Source organism: Mixophyes fleayi, chromosome 4 (assembly GCF_038048845.1).
Source record: "Mixophyes fleayi isolate aMixFle1 chromosome 4, aMixFle1.hap1, whole genome shotgun sequence".
In the NCBI taxonomy this organism is placed as follows: domain Eukaryota; kingdom Metazoa; phylum Chordata; class Amphibia; order Anura; family Limnodynastidae; genus Mixophyes; species Mixophyes fleayi.
The window spans coordinates 213,081,861-213,094,527 of NC_134405.1; the positions used below are offsets into that span (position 1 = coordinate 213,081,861).

The following is a 12,667-nucleotide window of genomic DNA, read 5'->3' on the forward strand; positions in this document are numbered from 1 at the left end:
TGGCTGCTATTTAGTAAATTGTATTAAATTGTCCTTAGTCTCTCTAAGTGTGTGTGTCTGTTACGGAATTTAGACAATGGGGCAGGGACTGATGTGAGTTCTCTGTACAGTGCTGCTGAATTAGCGGCGCTATATAGTGCTGCTGATGATGATGATGATGAAACCTCTGCTAGCAACTTGTACATTTCAAATGGTTCCCCAGGTTGTTTACCTGCACCAATTAGATGGATAAAGGTATTAACAGTACAAATCCAGTAACCAACAGTTTATACCTACCTATACTAATCTAAAACATGCAAAAAAGTTTGCAAATGTGTTTGAGAGTCATGGCTCCCAAGTGTGGGTAAACTGCGGTATTGCTCTTGCATCTAGTATTTATATCCTGGAGAACAAAGGTAAAGGCTCTATTTCATTGCTATATATTAGTGTGAGCCAAAAATAGCTGTTGTGATCCTTACCAGATCTGGCATATATCCTAAAAGCACAAAATTAACCATGGATACAGATAAATAGGAGTTTCCATGCAAAAAACCCCAGAGACAATGCCTGTGAAGGTGCTTACTTTCCCCTGTACCCTCTTCCATGATGATATCATTGGGGGGAAAGTGGTCCACACAACAGCACCAGCATATTGCAAGTGCCAGTACCTGCAGTGTGGGCTGAAACCTGTACAGGTTACACCTTATACAGAAACAGAAGGATGATGAGGGTGCTGGACCGCTCTCCCCCTTTTCCCCCTTCCCCCTATTGATTATAACAGGAGACAAGGGTTACAATGAGAGACAAGGAATACTGGGAACATGAGCACAGTGATCTATAGGAAAGATTAGAATGATTACAGTGGAATGTAAGACAGACATAGTAAAGGAAGAGATAACAATATAGCACAGCAATAAAACAATTACAGTAGAATGTTGCTGCACAATATGGCAATGCTGAGCTAATGCAGCTTTATGATGCAATATAAAGGGATTGATTGCATACAAGTCATATAAGTGACAAAGCAAGTTAATGTATCTACACACAGGTATTTTGTCATCTATATTGTTATGGGTGTAAAATTATGCTATTGAGGGTATATGTTGAAACATTGTTTTGTAAGTAAAACATTATTTTCTACATATAAAGGTGGGATTGTGGGTTTTATAAAGCTGTGGTACAGTAATTACTGAACAAAGAATTCTGGGAGTGCTGCATTTTATTTCAGTAATGAAGGACTGGAGTTTGTATAGTCTAAATAAGGCAAGGTTTGGATAAGATTAAACTATGAGGTATCCTAGGAGGAGTACACAGGTAGCAAATGTATAGTAACATTATGCGCCTAGTTCTGGAGGTATGATGTGCTTTACACAGACCATTTTATTGTGTCCCATATTGTGTGGTCTTTCATTTAGAACCATTATATATGCAACATAGATATTAAAGCTTTGCATCATCTAAAACAGTGGTGCTCAACTGTATTTTTCCCAAAAGCCCCAAATCATAACTGAAATTTTCCGGACCCCTTACCATAATAAGAAAACACGAGATAGTCTGGTGCTCTAAAACAAACAATATATAAATCACTATGTGTCCGCATATACATAAGTAGGAGATTTTGTGCACACTATAGCTATATTGGGGTAAGCTCACCTGACAATGTCAAGGCATCTCCTGTCGATGAGACCCTAGCCTGGCTAACAACTAGTGTACTCCGAATGTTACAGTTATAACCTTCCAGAGTCTCCACTGTTAAAGTATGCAGCACCTATGAAGGGAATTAGAATCAGTACTATAGATTTTAATCCAGATAGTTCTCCTACTTGGTGCTAGACATTATTTAAAGTTTATTACTGTTTATAGGTGACAAGTGGTGCTCCCAGACCACAGAAATAAATACATATAATCCATTCTCATTCTAGCTAATCTTTTAAATACAAAAAGTAAATAATTATTTTGCAGGATGAGGATATGGCACATGGTTGGGTATGTACTTGAGAGGATATAAGTCAGTCAGCATCACCAAATTCCATATACAGCATCTCTCATCATTTCCTACCACACTCAAATTGAGTTAGAGTAATATGTTTTACAAACAACATGACCATATTATTTCCTGCAAATAAACCAACACCTGTTCAAATTTAGTCAGGGGAACCTATGGATACTTACTACTGAAGGAGACAAAAGAAAATAAAAATATAATATAAATAAAAAACTCAAATCACATAAATAAAAGCCAATATGTATATTGATAATGCAGACTATAGATATATTTATAATGCCCTCAGTTCGTGGCATTTATAATAAAGTGACAATTATATCCAGAATTATATATATTTTTTTCAGTTTGGCCTCAATAACATGGAACACAAAACAGCATTGTCTGATATCTGCACCAAGCTGTAAAAGAAGTGGTTTAATTGTTAATGCATTATACAACTGTACAGGGACTTGGATCAGAAACACATTCAAATTGCAGATTAGGAGAGATTATTTCAGTATTGAGAAACTCTTAATTGCAAATTGGAACTGAACATGTGCTGACACCACAAGCTGCCACTTACTTACTTTAGACCTGATTCCATAGCCAATATAGGCTTAGTATAAGTAATAAGTAGTAGCTTTATTCTCACAATCCTATTCACCCAGTCTTTGGCATGTGTAGTCTGTCATGGAAAGTAAACCGCTAAATCATTACACAAGGTTTTATTTAAAGCTGCATTAACAACTAATCCAGAAAACCTTTAAATTCACCACTTTAAAATGGCTGTGGGAGAAGACAGTGTGAGTGGAAAGAATAATCCAAAGCCGCAGTGATTGCGGCATCAGATTTGTCCTCCCATCACATCCCCTCTTCCCCAGTGCAACACAGCCTCAGTTTGTGGCCAGGGCTTTAAGACAAACATAGGATGGTACCCAAGGTTGGGTGAATTTATCACTCTACCTGGGTGTACTGCTTTAATTGTATATTTACTATTGTTGGAAGGGAACTCCAATGTATTTACTTACAGTAAACACATTGGAAAATGTAACACAAACACCATTGGTAAAATGGTAAAAGTGGATATGGCAAAGTGGGTTTGTGTCACACGCCGGTCCCATAGTTAGGTGCTGGCGCTGTGACTTTCCCTTTAAGAACCATGATTCTGCCTCAGAGACATTACTTTCACAGGTGCTCCTAGCTACTGTGATCTGGACCTCCTCTAGAACCTCATTGGTCCTGGAGCACTATATTAACCTCCCAAGGTTATGGGCTCATTGCCTGTTCTTTGTGTTACTCTGGTTGCATTTGGATCTGGCTGTATACCTCTTCTTCCGTGTGTCTGTTACCTGCTCGCTGGACTGAACTCCTCGCTGCTGTTCACCTGCAAGCTGCAAACTCCTCACTGCTGTTCACCTGCAAGCTGCAAACTCCTCACCGCTGTTCACCTGCAAGCTGCAAACTCCTCACCGCTGTTCACCTGCAAGCTGCAAACTCCTCACCGCTGTTCACCTGCAAGCTGCAAACTCCTCACTGCTGTTCACCTGCAAGCTACAAACTCCTCTCCGCTATTCATCTGCAAGCTGAACGAGTATCGTGAGTTGTTGCTAAACCTGTGCCTTATCTATTAGTTCACCTTTACGTCTGGCTGCTGCATCTCGCTGTTAGAGCTACTATCAAGTTACTTGTCACCTGTAGTTCCACGTCTGACACGGGTTATCCTTACTCTGCTGTTACCTGGTAACTGGACTGTTATTGTGAACTACTTGTTGTGCCGGTGGCTAGTACTTGGGCTCAAGTTGCGTGTCTCTGTTTATTTGCTTCTTACTACAGCGAACTTACCATTGCAGTTACAACGAATCCTGCTACCTGTAGTTCCACGCATGGTTCAGATACTACTCACGTCTCTGCTACTTCTAGACAACATTCTACTGCATGTGTCAGTGTTCATCCAAGTCCTTGGGTGATGTTTAACGCTTACTGTTCTACTTAATAAGAATCAGCGATTCCAGTACCACCTGCTATGCTGAGTCATCTCTACTCTCAGATCAGCTAAGTTCTATATACTACTCTGTTTGGACTGTAAGCTGTACTAGTGACTCACATTCATCTGCTGTGTGGTTCTCTATTGGATCCTAGTGTTCTTGTTTATCATCACTGCGTTGAACTGTATATCATCTCATCTCATGCTGTTGCCAAGGGTTACCGACTATGAAGTAGCTTATGTGATTAATGTCTGCATTACAACGAATTGCTGTGTATTCATCTTTGCCAATATATATATATATATATATATATATCTATATATCTCTCTATCTAATTCCTTCCATTCCTGTTGTACCAACATTCAATATAATACGTTGCAGCACTACTACTTTCTCCTGTGTTATTATTGATGCTTGTAAGCCATGAACTTATCCTGAGAATATCATTGTGTTCTGCCTCCACCATCCTCTATAGTAGAGGCAAGGGATCTGCAAAACACCCTCAGAGCCGTGACAATTTTGGTAACACCAGAAACAATGGTTACATAGATTGCACTAATCTTAAAACTGCATGAAATTAATGTTCATGGGTAGAAAGCTTAAGACTGGATGAGCATGTGAAATGCTTCAAGAAAGTGAATATTCCTAAAATAAACTACATGTCCCAAAGTATCACATCCACAGGTGCTTGTTTAACATCTCATTCCAAAACCATGGGCATTAATATGGAATTGGATCCCCTGTGCTGCTATAAGGGTCTCCACTCTTCTGGGAAGGCTTTACATTAGATTTTGGAACATGGCCACAGGGATTTGCATCAATTCAGCCACAAGATTGGGCACTGGTGTTGGGTGATAAGGGCTGGCTTGCTCACAGTAAGCGTACTAATTCATTCCAAAGGTGTTGATAAGATTGAGGTCAGGACTCTGTGCAAGCCATTAAAGTTCTTTCACAGCAAATTCAAGACTCCATTTTTCAATGGAGTCTGTTTTATACACAGGGGCACCAGCATGCTGAAACAGGAAAGAGCCTTCTCCAGACTTCTGACACAAAGTTGGAAGCAAACATCTCTAGAATGTTATTGTATGTTGTAGCATTAATATTTCCCTTCTCTGGAACTAAGGGAACCAGGCCAAACCATGAACAAAACCCCAGACCATCATTCCTCCATTACCAAACTTTATAGTTGGCAGTACACAAAATTTACACTTCACAATAACAGCACTTACAGTTGAGCAGGGAGCTCTAGCAGGGCAGAAAATTAAAGAATTGACTTGTTGGAAAGGTGACATCTGATGATAGTGCCACATCAATAGTGGAAGAACTCTTCAGTACGACCCACTCTACTACTAATGTTTGACTATGGCGACTGCAGGGCTGTATGTTTGATTTAAGTAGCTGTTAGCATTGGGTGTTAGAAAAGGAGACCACATACTTTTGCCAATGTAGTGCAGTTGGCTATAAAATTGAATAAAACCATACAGTAGGTGAAGCAGGCAAGGCATTCAATGGACAAGATATAAAAAAAAATGGAAACTTATAACCCAGTAATAGATTCACTAATACAAATCTACTATAACACATAAGACGCAATCCAAATGGGTTTACTAATAGTAAAAAAAAAGTACAAGCTTATTTACATAAAAAGAGAAATTTTAAACATACAATTATGCTGGACTCACCGATACACTGTTCCCAGCTGAATGTAATGGAAGGAATCAATCTTCATTAACAGTGCCTTGTAAAAAAAAAAAAAAAAAATACACAAACTGTTAGCTGTTTCAGTGTGGAGTGCAGTCTTCAGATCCAGATATCATTAGACACACTCTTCCTAAAGGTTTATCTAATCCACATAAAGGTTAGGCAGGGACTTCCTTTGACAATATTGATGCTTTAAGTCAAAAAAGACTAAAAAGGTGGTCTATTTCTTTAATTATAATGGCATTGTGATTAGGACAATCTAAAGTACTAGAATGGAACAAAAATGACATGGCCTTGTAAGGTTTTGGTTGTAAGGAAAATAAGTAACGATGAAGAGGTCTATAAAAATAAAACCAGATGGAGAGCAAGAACATGGCAGCAATTTTCAATGCAATATTGCCAAAAATGTATCAAGTTTGTAGTGATGCCAACTTTAGTGCATATGTGGCAGTAGTTCACCATCTGCCATTGAGCTACAAGTAACAGCAAGCCGTGCCAGCCATATGTTAGTTAGCAAAAGGAAAGCCACACCAATATGTGTATGTGCTGAATTCATTCAGCTGCGAGTTCACATCCAGCAGATATGTATTTATAATGCGAAGTGCTAACCTTATGGACATCATAATGAAGACCTCGAATTGCAAAGTTTGGATCATAATCATATTTTCTTAACTCACTTGGATACTGTAAAAAAAAAGAAAACAAAGTTTACAAAATAAAACCACCATATACAAGTTAAGCATAATGTATGATCTAAAAGCTCACTACAATCTACTTGCCTATGGAAATCTCATTTTTCACTTCAATGCAAAACTAGAAGCTGCCATGACTATAGCTAGCAAAATGAATATAACATAAAAAAAAACAACTATTATTAAAAAAAGCCTACTGGTTGTTACCAACATGTCTTTGTTTTGCTACAAATACATATACCATTTATGTTTGGTACCTATTTGAAGTACACAAAAAACACTGTAAATATTTGCATATATTAGGTTAATTTCATACTGGGCATTAAAGGGATTGGATATTGGTCAAGCATTTGTATAAAAAATGTAAAACAAAATAGGCTATATGCAAAGATGAGGAAAATACATTTGAACTACATTGCAATGCTATAATATAACTAGTAGACTATAAAATAATAACATTTATAAGTGTTTATTCATAGTAATTGAATGCAGACCTCCTGTGAAGGACACATGCAGACTTTTCTCTTATTTCTCAGATATTTTATTACATTTTCCATATGTACAAACAAAACACAAATGTTTAGAAGAGTAATGTCAAATAATTCACACAAGAAAATAAATTTACATTTCAAGGGAAGGGGGCAATGGACAATGACATGGATCAGATTAGAAAGTTAGAAGCCTAAAATATTTGATTAACATGAATGCAAGGTACGTGAACCAGCATTTTGCATTGTTTTACTAAGAGAATATTCAAATATTACCATTCACTGTGGAAAATGTAGCAGTTACAAAATTAGATTTTATACCAAAACAGATAACAAGGGACCAAAAATTATATTTCATTTATTTATTACAGAAAGTCGTGCGACACCCAGTGCTCTGTATAAAAAAGTAATTGCCCCTTTGAAGTGTAACTAGTTACACTTTGTAGCAATAACTGAAGCCAGACGTTTCTTACATTATTGTGATTACAACAGCGTAAAGGAGCTTAACTCCATTCTTTCTTGTACAACTCCTTCAAACTAGTAACATTATTTATTTTCAAACATGCAGCCTGCTTGTTTCAGGTCTTGTAACAACAAATCAATGATGTATATTTCTGGACTTTCACCCCAAAAATGTCTCTTTTTCAACCATTGTGATGTAGTCTTGTGTGTTTCGGATCACGGTTTTGCTTCATGACTCAGCTGGAGGGGTTTCACATTTTCCTGTAGAATCTTTTGATATAGAACAGAATTCACTGTTCCTTCAATGATGGCATGTCACCCAGGTCCTGATGCCTCACAGTAGCCCTCTCAACACAACTACTGCCATGATGCTTGAATGTTAGTATGAGGTACATACTGTGGAATGCAGGGTGAGCTTTCTACCAGAAATATTGGGGCCTATATTCCAGACAAATAGTTTAACTTTTGATTGATATGTTCATAGAACATTGGTCAATAATTTTTGTAAAGCTTGAGGTAAGCACTCATGATCTTATTAGTAGGCAGTGGTGGTGACCGTTTTAACAAATGTTTTGTGATAGTGAAACAATGACCACAGGTGAGGAAAAATGCATATTCCTAATAGTTGATCCAGTGTTCTTTTTTTCTTCCAGGACAATTGTAACATTGTCCTAGGAAGAGATATTAGCAGAACTGCACTATCTGATAAGATTGACTACTGTCCTAAACTTTCTCTGTGTGGACAGTATGGCCTTCACTGTGGTTTGGATGGACTGCAGATCCTTAGATAAAGTTATGTTATTCTTTATAGAATGAAAGAACAGTTTTCCAGGTTTTCAGGAATACCTTTTGGTTGTAAGAGTGCTTCAAGAACCTGTGTGCTAACAACTTCAGTAAAATGGTAAGAAGGTGCCCATAAGCTGCAATTCTGACAGCCTCAAATAGGAGCATTTGAGTTCAAAACGAAAATTAATCAATATATGATTGGAATCAGATGTCGTTTGGAAGTTAAATGTGGTCGGTCGAAGACCATGTTTACTTTCACCTGACCTGTATGCGTTCGTCATGTGACCATGCTAGTGGTTCCACATCATATATGGATGTGTATGGCCAAATCTGCCAAGAGATGCAGCCGCTCAGACTAAATAAACAGATCACCCTGTGTACGTTCACCCTTAGTCATCCATAGTTTAATAAGTGCTGGCCCATATTAAGTCTAATTGTTACCAAAAGTATTCAATCAGCAGACCCGATTGGCTTTACTCCACTGGGGGGGGGGGGGGGGGAGGGCTATGACTGTTCACACCTTTAGATTGTATATTTGAGAACGTTGCACCCAAAATGAAAGTCATGACATACTTTGTGCCTTTTTTCAGACTCCACACTTTTTTTAACAAATGTGATTTGTAAAGAAGTACAAAGCATGAATATAAGCAGCCTGACAAAATGTCCCACACTGCTTCACTCTTTTACCGTTTTTAAAATTATAGCTTGGCCTTCCCTGCAAGCTGCTCTATAGAGCGGGGTTTCCTGGGGCTCTGTGGTTAGACTCACACCCCTAGCTGCAAACCGGGAAAGCGAGCAGGATGATCAATGAAAAGCCACAATCACAGACATTTTGGCTTCTAAAATAGTCCTCCCATTCACATCCTCCTTCTTCAGCCACTTTAAAGTGGTGAACAAAAATGTTCATCACTTTAGGTGGCAGTGAAGCTTTAAAATAGCACTGGAGAAAAAAGTAAGATACATAAGAACTTACCCGGTGCTCATTAATGAGAAGATCTCGAGCAGTGTTGAAAATCAAAGTGTGAAGATCTTTTGAGTAGAAAGCTAAGGTATAATCATAATCAAAGCCATAAATTTCAATGTCTGAAAGATTCATTTCATTGTTGGAAAAGATAGCACTTGGATTCAGCAGATTGCTTGAAATGGAGGGTATAAGCTCTGAAAAGGAAAGAAATACAAAAATTAAAGTGACGTAAAAGAAAATATCAAAAGCAGCAACTATGTCTGTCTAGTAGCCCCTCAGGCTTTCATAGAGAACAACCTGACCACCACTACACATAGAGTCATCCACTTCATAGACTTGTGTAGTTTATTGTAAATTCACATTCCATACAGGAAATAAAAGCATCACCACAGCACAACACCTACTATGCCAGTATTCTCAATGCTATGAACGGGGTGTAGCCTAAACAAGTTTACAAAGTACCCCTAAATTGGTTACGTTTATTCCAAGTAACCCCAAATATGTGTACATTTATATCATGCAGCCAATTTTTATTTTAAGCACTTTAAAATACTCCTTCTGCTTTTGTTTTGGTGTGGGTTTTTTCATTGCGAATGTATTAAATTATTATTTTCAGTTAAATTTCAGAGGTAGATATATTCCTTGAAATTGAAGTACAAATAGCACAGGATGAAAATTAGTATTGTTTCTGGTATAATTAGACACAAAGGGGGGTATTCAATTGACCGCAAGATTATTTTTTTTTTCGCTATGCGTTAAAAAAAAAAAACACCCGCAGGTTTTTAACTGGTATACCGACCGTTTTTAGTTAACTCAGCGTGAAAACTTGTGCAATGCAATTGAAAAAGAGGGAACGCTGCCCCCGTGCGTTAATCATTGTGTTTGCTAGTTTTTCGGGGAGTGAAGGAGTTTTAACGCGGTCATGTATAACACAAAAAAAGATTGGCATACATTTTCATACATTTTATTGCATTACACAACCATTCTAGTTGATAATATCTACATTACATTACTTTCTTTAGCCTATTTTATTATTTAACTATTTTTTACTATAAAATCATCTATACCATGTCAAATACATTAGTACAAACATATATTTGTACCAAAAACATACATAAATATATTTAATTACTGATTTTTTTATATGGTTTTTTTACTTCATTATTTTTTCACCAGAAAATCAACTTTTACATGTTCGGCATTAGTGATCAACATATTTTATCTTTTTTTTTCTCATTATTACATGATTTCAAATAGTTTTCAAAGGTTTTTTATTTTTATCATACCCCAAACAGGTGCGAGATAAAACAGCATATTGGCATGTTTTACGCGCCACGTTAAAAAAACAATTGAATTGCTTTTAACGCTGCTGCCTCTCACACACCCTATACTTTCAATAGACCTTCTATTGGAGCGCGAGAGGACGGTTTGATGAAAAAAAAAGGAGCGTTAAAAATGGAATTGCAGCGCGGGTAAAGTTAACCCGCTTGAAAATTATTAAAAACGGCGTTAAAATGACTTAACGCGGTCAAGAGAAAATTCTTGCGCCCAATTGAATACCCGCCAAAGAGAGTTTGCCCTCATTGCTGATTATATCAACAGACAGTGGTATAGTATACAAGAATACAACTATGAGAGGCAAGAGTGTGAATGTGATAGTACTGCAGCAGGAGAAAATAATAGTATTAAACAAATTCCCAATATCAGCCAATTATTAACCAATAATCAGTAACATATAACACAATGCATTTTCTTATGGAAAAATAAATGTTTTCTCATGTTTTCCCTTCACATCACATTAGGATACAATTCACTGTAAAATCACTCAAGCATGACAGTACTGCTGAGCTGTGAGAAAGCAAGTATAGCTTAGTTACAGATACAACATATATCATATCTGCCTGAGACATTGTGCAATAAAAGATTCCCAGCCTAGAGGCTGAGCATTGTCAGGGCCAGATGTGTGGACAAATACTGACACTTTAATGAGGTGACCCAGTGTACACGGAAAGTACCTTCATTCCACTGTACAACATGAGCAGCAATGTGCTGTACTGTACTGTACGGGCAATGTGCAGTCACTGGAGCACGACCCCGGGATTCCTTCACCTGTTGTGTCAGTCTGAGTCCCCGCATAGCACACACTACACAACCACACACACTACACACACACACCATGCAGACACTACACAACCACACACATACACACAAACCTCCCTCATCGGGGTCTAGCAACTCCCACCACCCACACGAGTGGAAAGGCCACTGGCACACAAAGAGGCGACACTCGCAAGCGGAGTTTGTCGTCAATGACCGGGTCCAGCCTCACCATTGGTGCTCCTCCTCGCCTCGCTGTAGTGCGCACTCAGATATCTTCTCATGTCGCCGTTCTCCGGCCCGCTGGAATAACTAGCCGAAAGGCAACGTAACCAGCTGCCCTTGCCGAGCGGAGGTCCTGGGCTCCCGGCCACTATCCTGCCGGTGGCGGCGGTCAGCCGGCAGCAGCCTCCTAGAAATGACAGAGCCAGAGACATGGCGAGGACTGCGTGTGAGCTGCTGGCTGCGGCTCTATATAGGAGGCCAGTCACTTCCTAGTGACATCACTGGAAGGAGAGGGCGGCATCAGGGGAACCCTGGAAGAGTCTGGCACCTCAGTGCAGGGCAGTGTGGGCATCTGCCGACACCTCAGTGCAGGGCAGTGTGGGCATCTGCCGACACCTCAGTGCAGGGCAGTGTGGGCATCTGCCGACACCTCAGTGCAGGGCAGTGTGGGCATCTGCCGACACCTCAGTGCAGGGCAATGTGGGCATCTGCCGACACCTCAGTGCAGGGCAGTGTGGGCATCTGCCGACACCTCAGTGCAGGGCAGTGTGGGCATCTGCCGACACCTCAATGCAGGGCAATGTGGGCATCTGCCGACACCTCAGTGAAGGGCAATGTGGGCATCTGCCGACACCTCAGTGCAGGGCAATGTGGGCATCTGCCAAGGGAAGGGAGAGGGGCAATCTTATTGCTATCAGCACTCAGCAAAACTAAATGGTTATATTATTGTCAGTGTTTCTTCAATCATATTACTGTGTATGTTACTTTCTCGCATCTTAGGACTGGATTGCCTTGCACGTAATAACATAAGCTATGCAAGTAGTGATTTATTTATTTTTATAAACACCGAACAGAGCATAACTCTGCAATCATGCACCTCAGCAATACATTGGTTATATTTTACAGAACTTTATTTTTTATAGTAATAATTTGCATTTAATAATCTACTACCTTCTAAAGCTATTAAAGACATTGCTCTTTACTAAAATAAACGTTTTTATTATTAACTCAGAGAAGTAGCAGATAATGTGGATCAATCCATCAAAACATATTCCATAAATTATTGCCAATACCTAGCAACATATCCAGGGACATTTTTTCCATTGGGCACGAAGGGCAGCTGCCCGGGGGCCCCACGGGCAAGGGGGCCCCATAGGCATGGCTCTTAATGAGAATAAATAATCCTGCGAAAGAAAAAAGTCTGCAAAAAAACCTTCAAAGGTCACTGAGCAAGTACATCTATCTATTTCTATCTATATCTGTATCTGTATACATCTATATATCTATATCTAGGGGCCCCGGTG

The 12,667-nt window shown here is 39.0% G+C and overlaps 1 protein-coding gene across 1 annotated transcript in view; it reads right to left on the reverse strand.

The window, feature by feature from the left end:
• The window catches only part of NT5DC3 (5'-nucleotidase domain containing 3), a 34,405-nt gene extending 22,788 nt beyond the window's left edge, over positions 1-11,617 (reverse strand). The window contains exons 1-4 of the mRNA XM_075209292.1: positions 11,371-11,617; positions 9,051-9,235; positions 6,259-6,333; positions 5,631-5,686 (exon numbers count right to left, since the gene is read on the reverse strand). Coding sequence (XP_075065393.1) covers positions 5,631-5,686; positions 6,259-6,333; positions 9,051-9,235; positions 11,371-11,575 — 521 coding nt within the window. The 5' untranslated portion in view covers positions 11,576-11,617. The remainder of the gene's footprint in view (positions 1-5,630; positions 5,687-6,258; positions 6,334-9,050; positions 9,236-11,370) is intronic.
• Between the last annotated feature and the right edge of the window lie 1,050 nt (positions 11,618-12,667).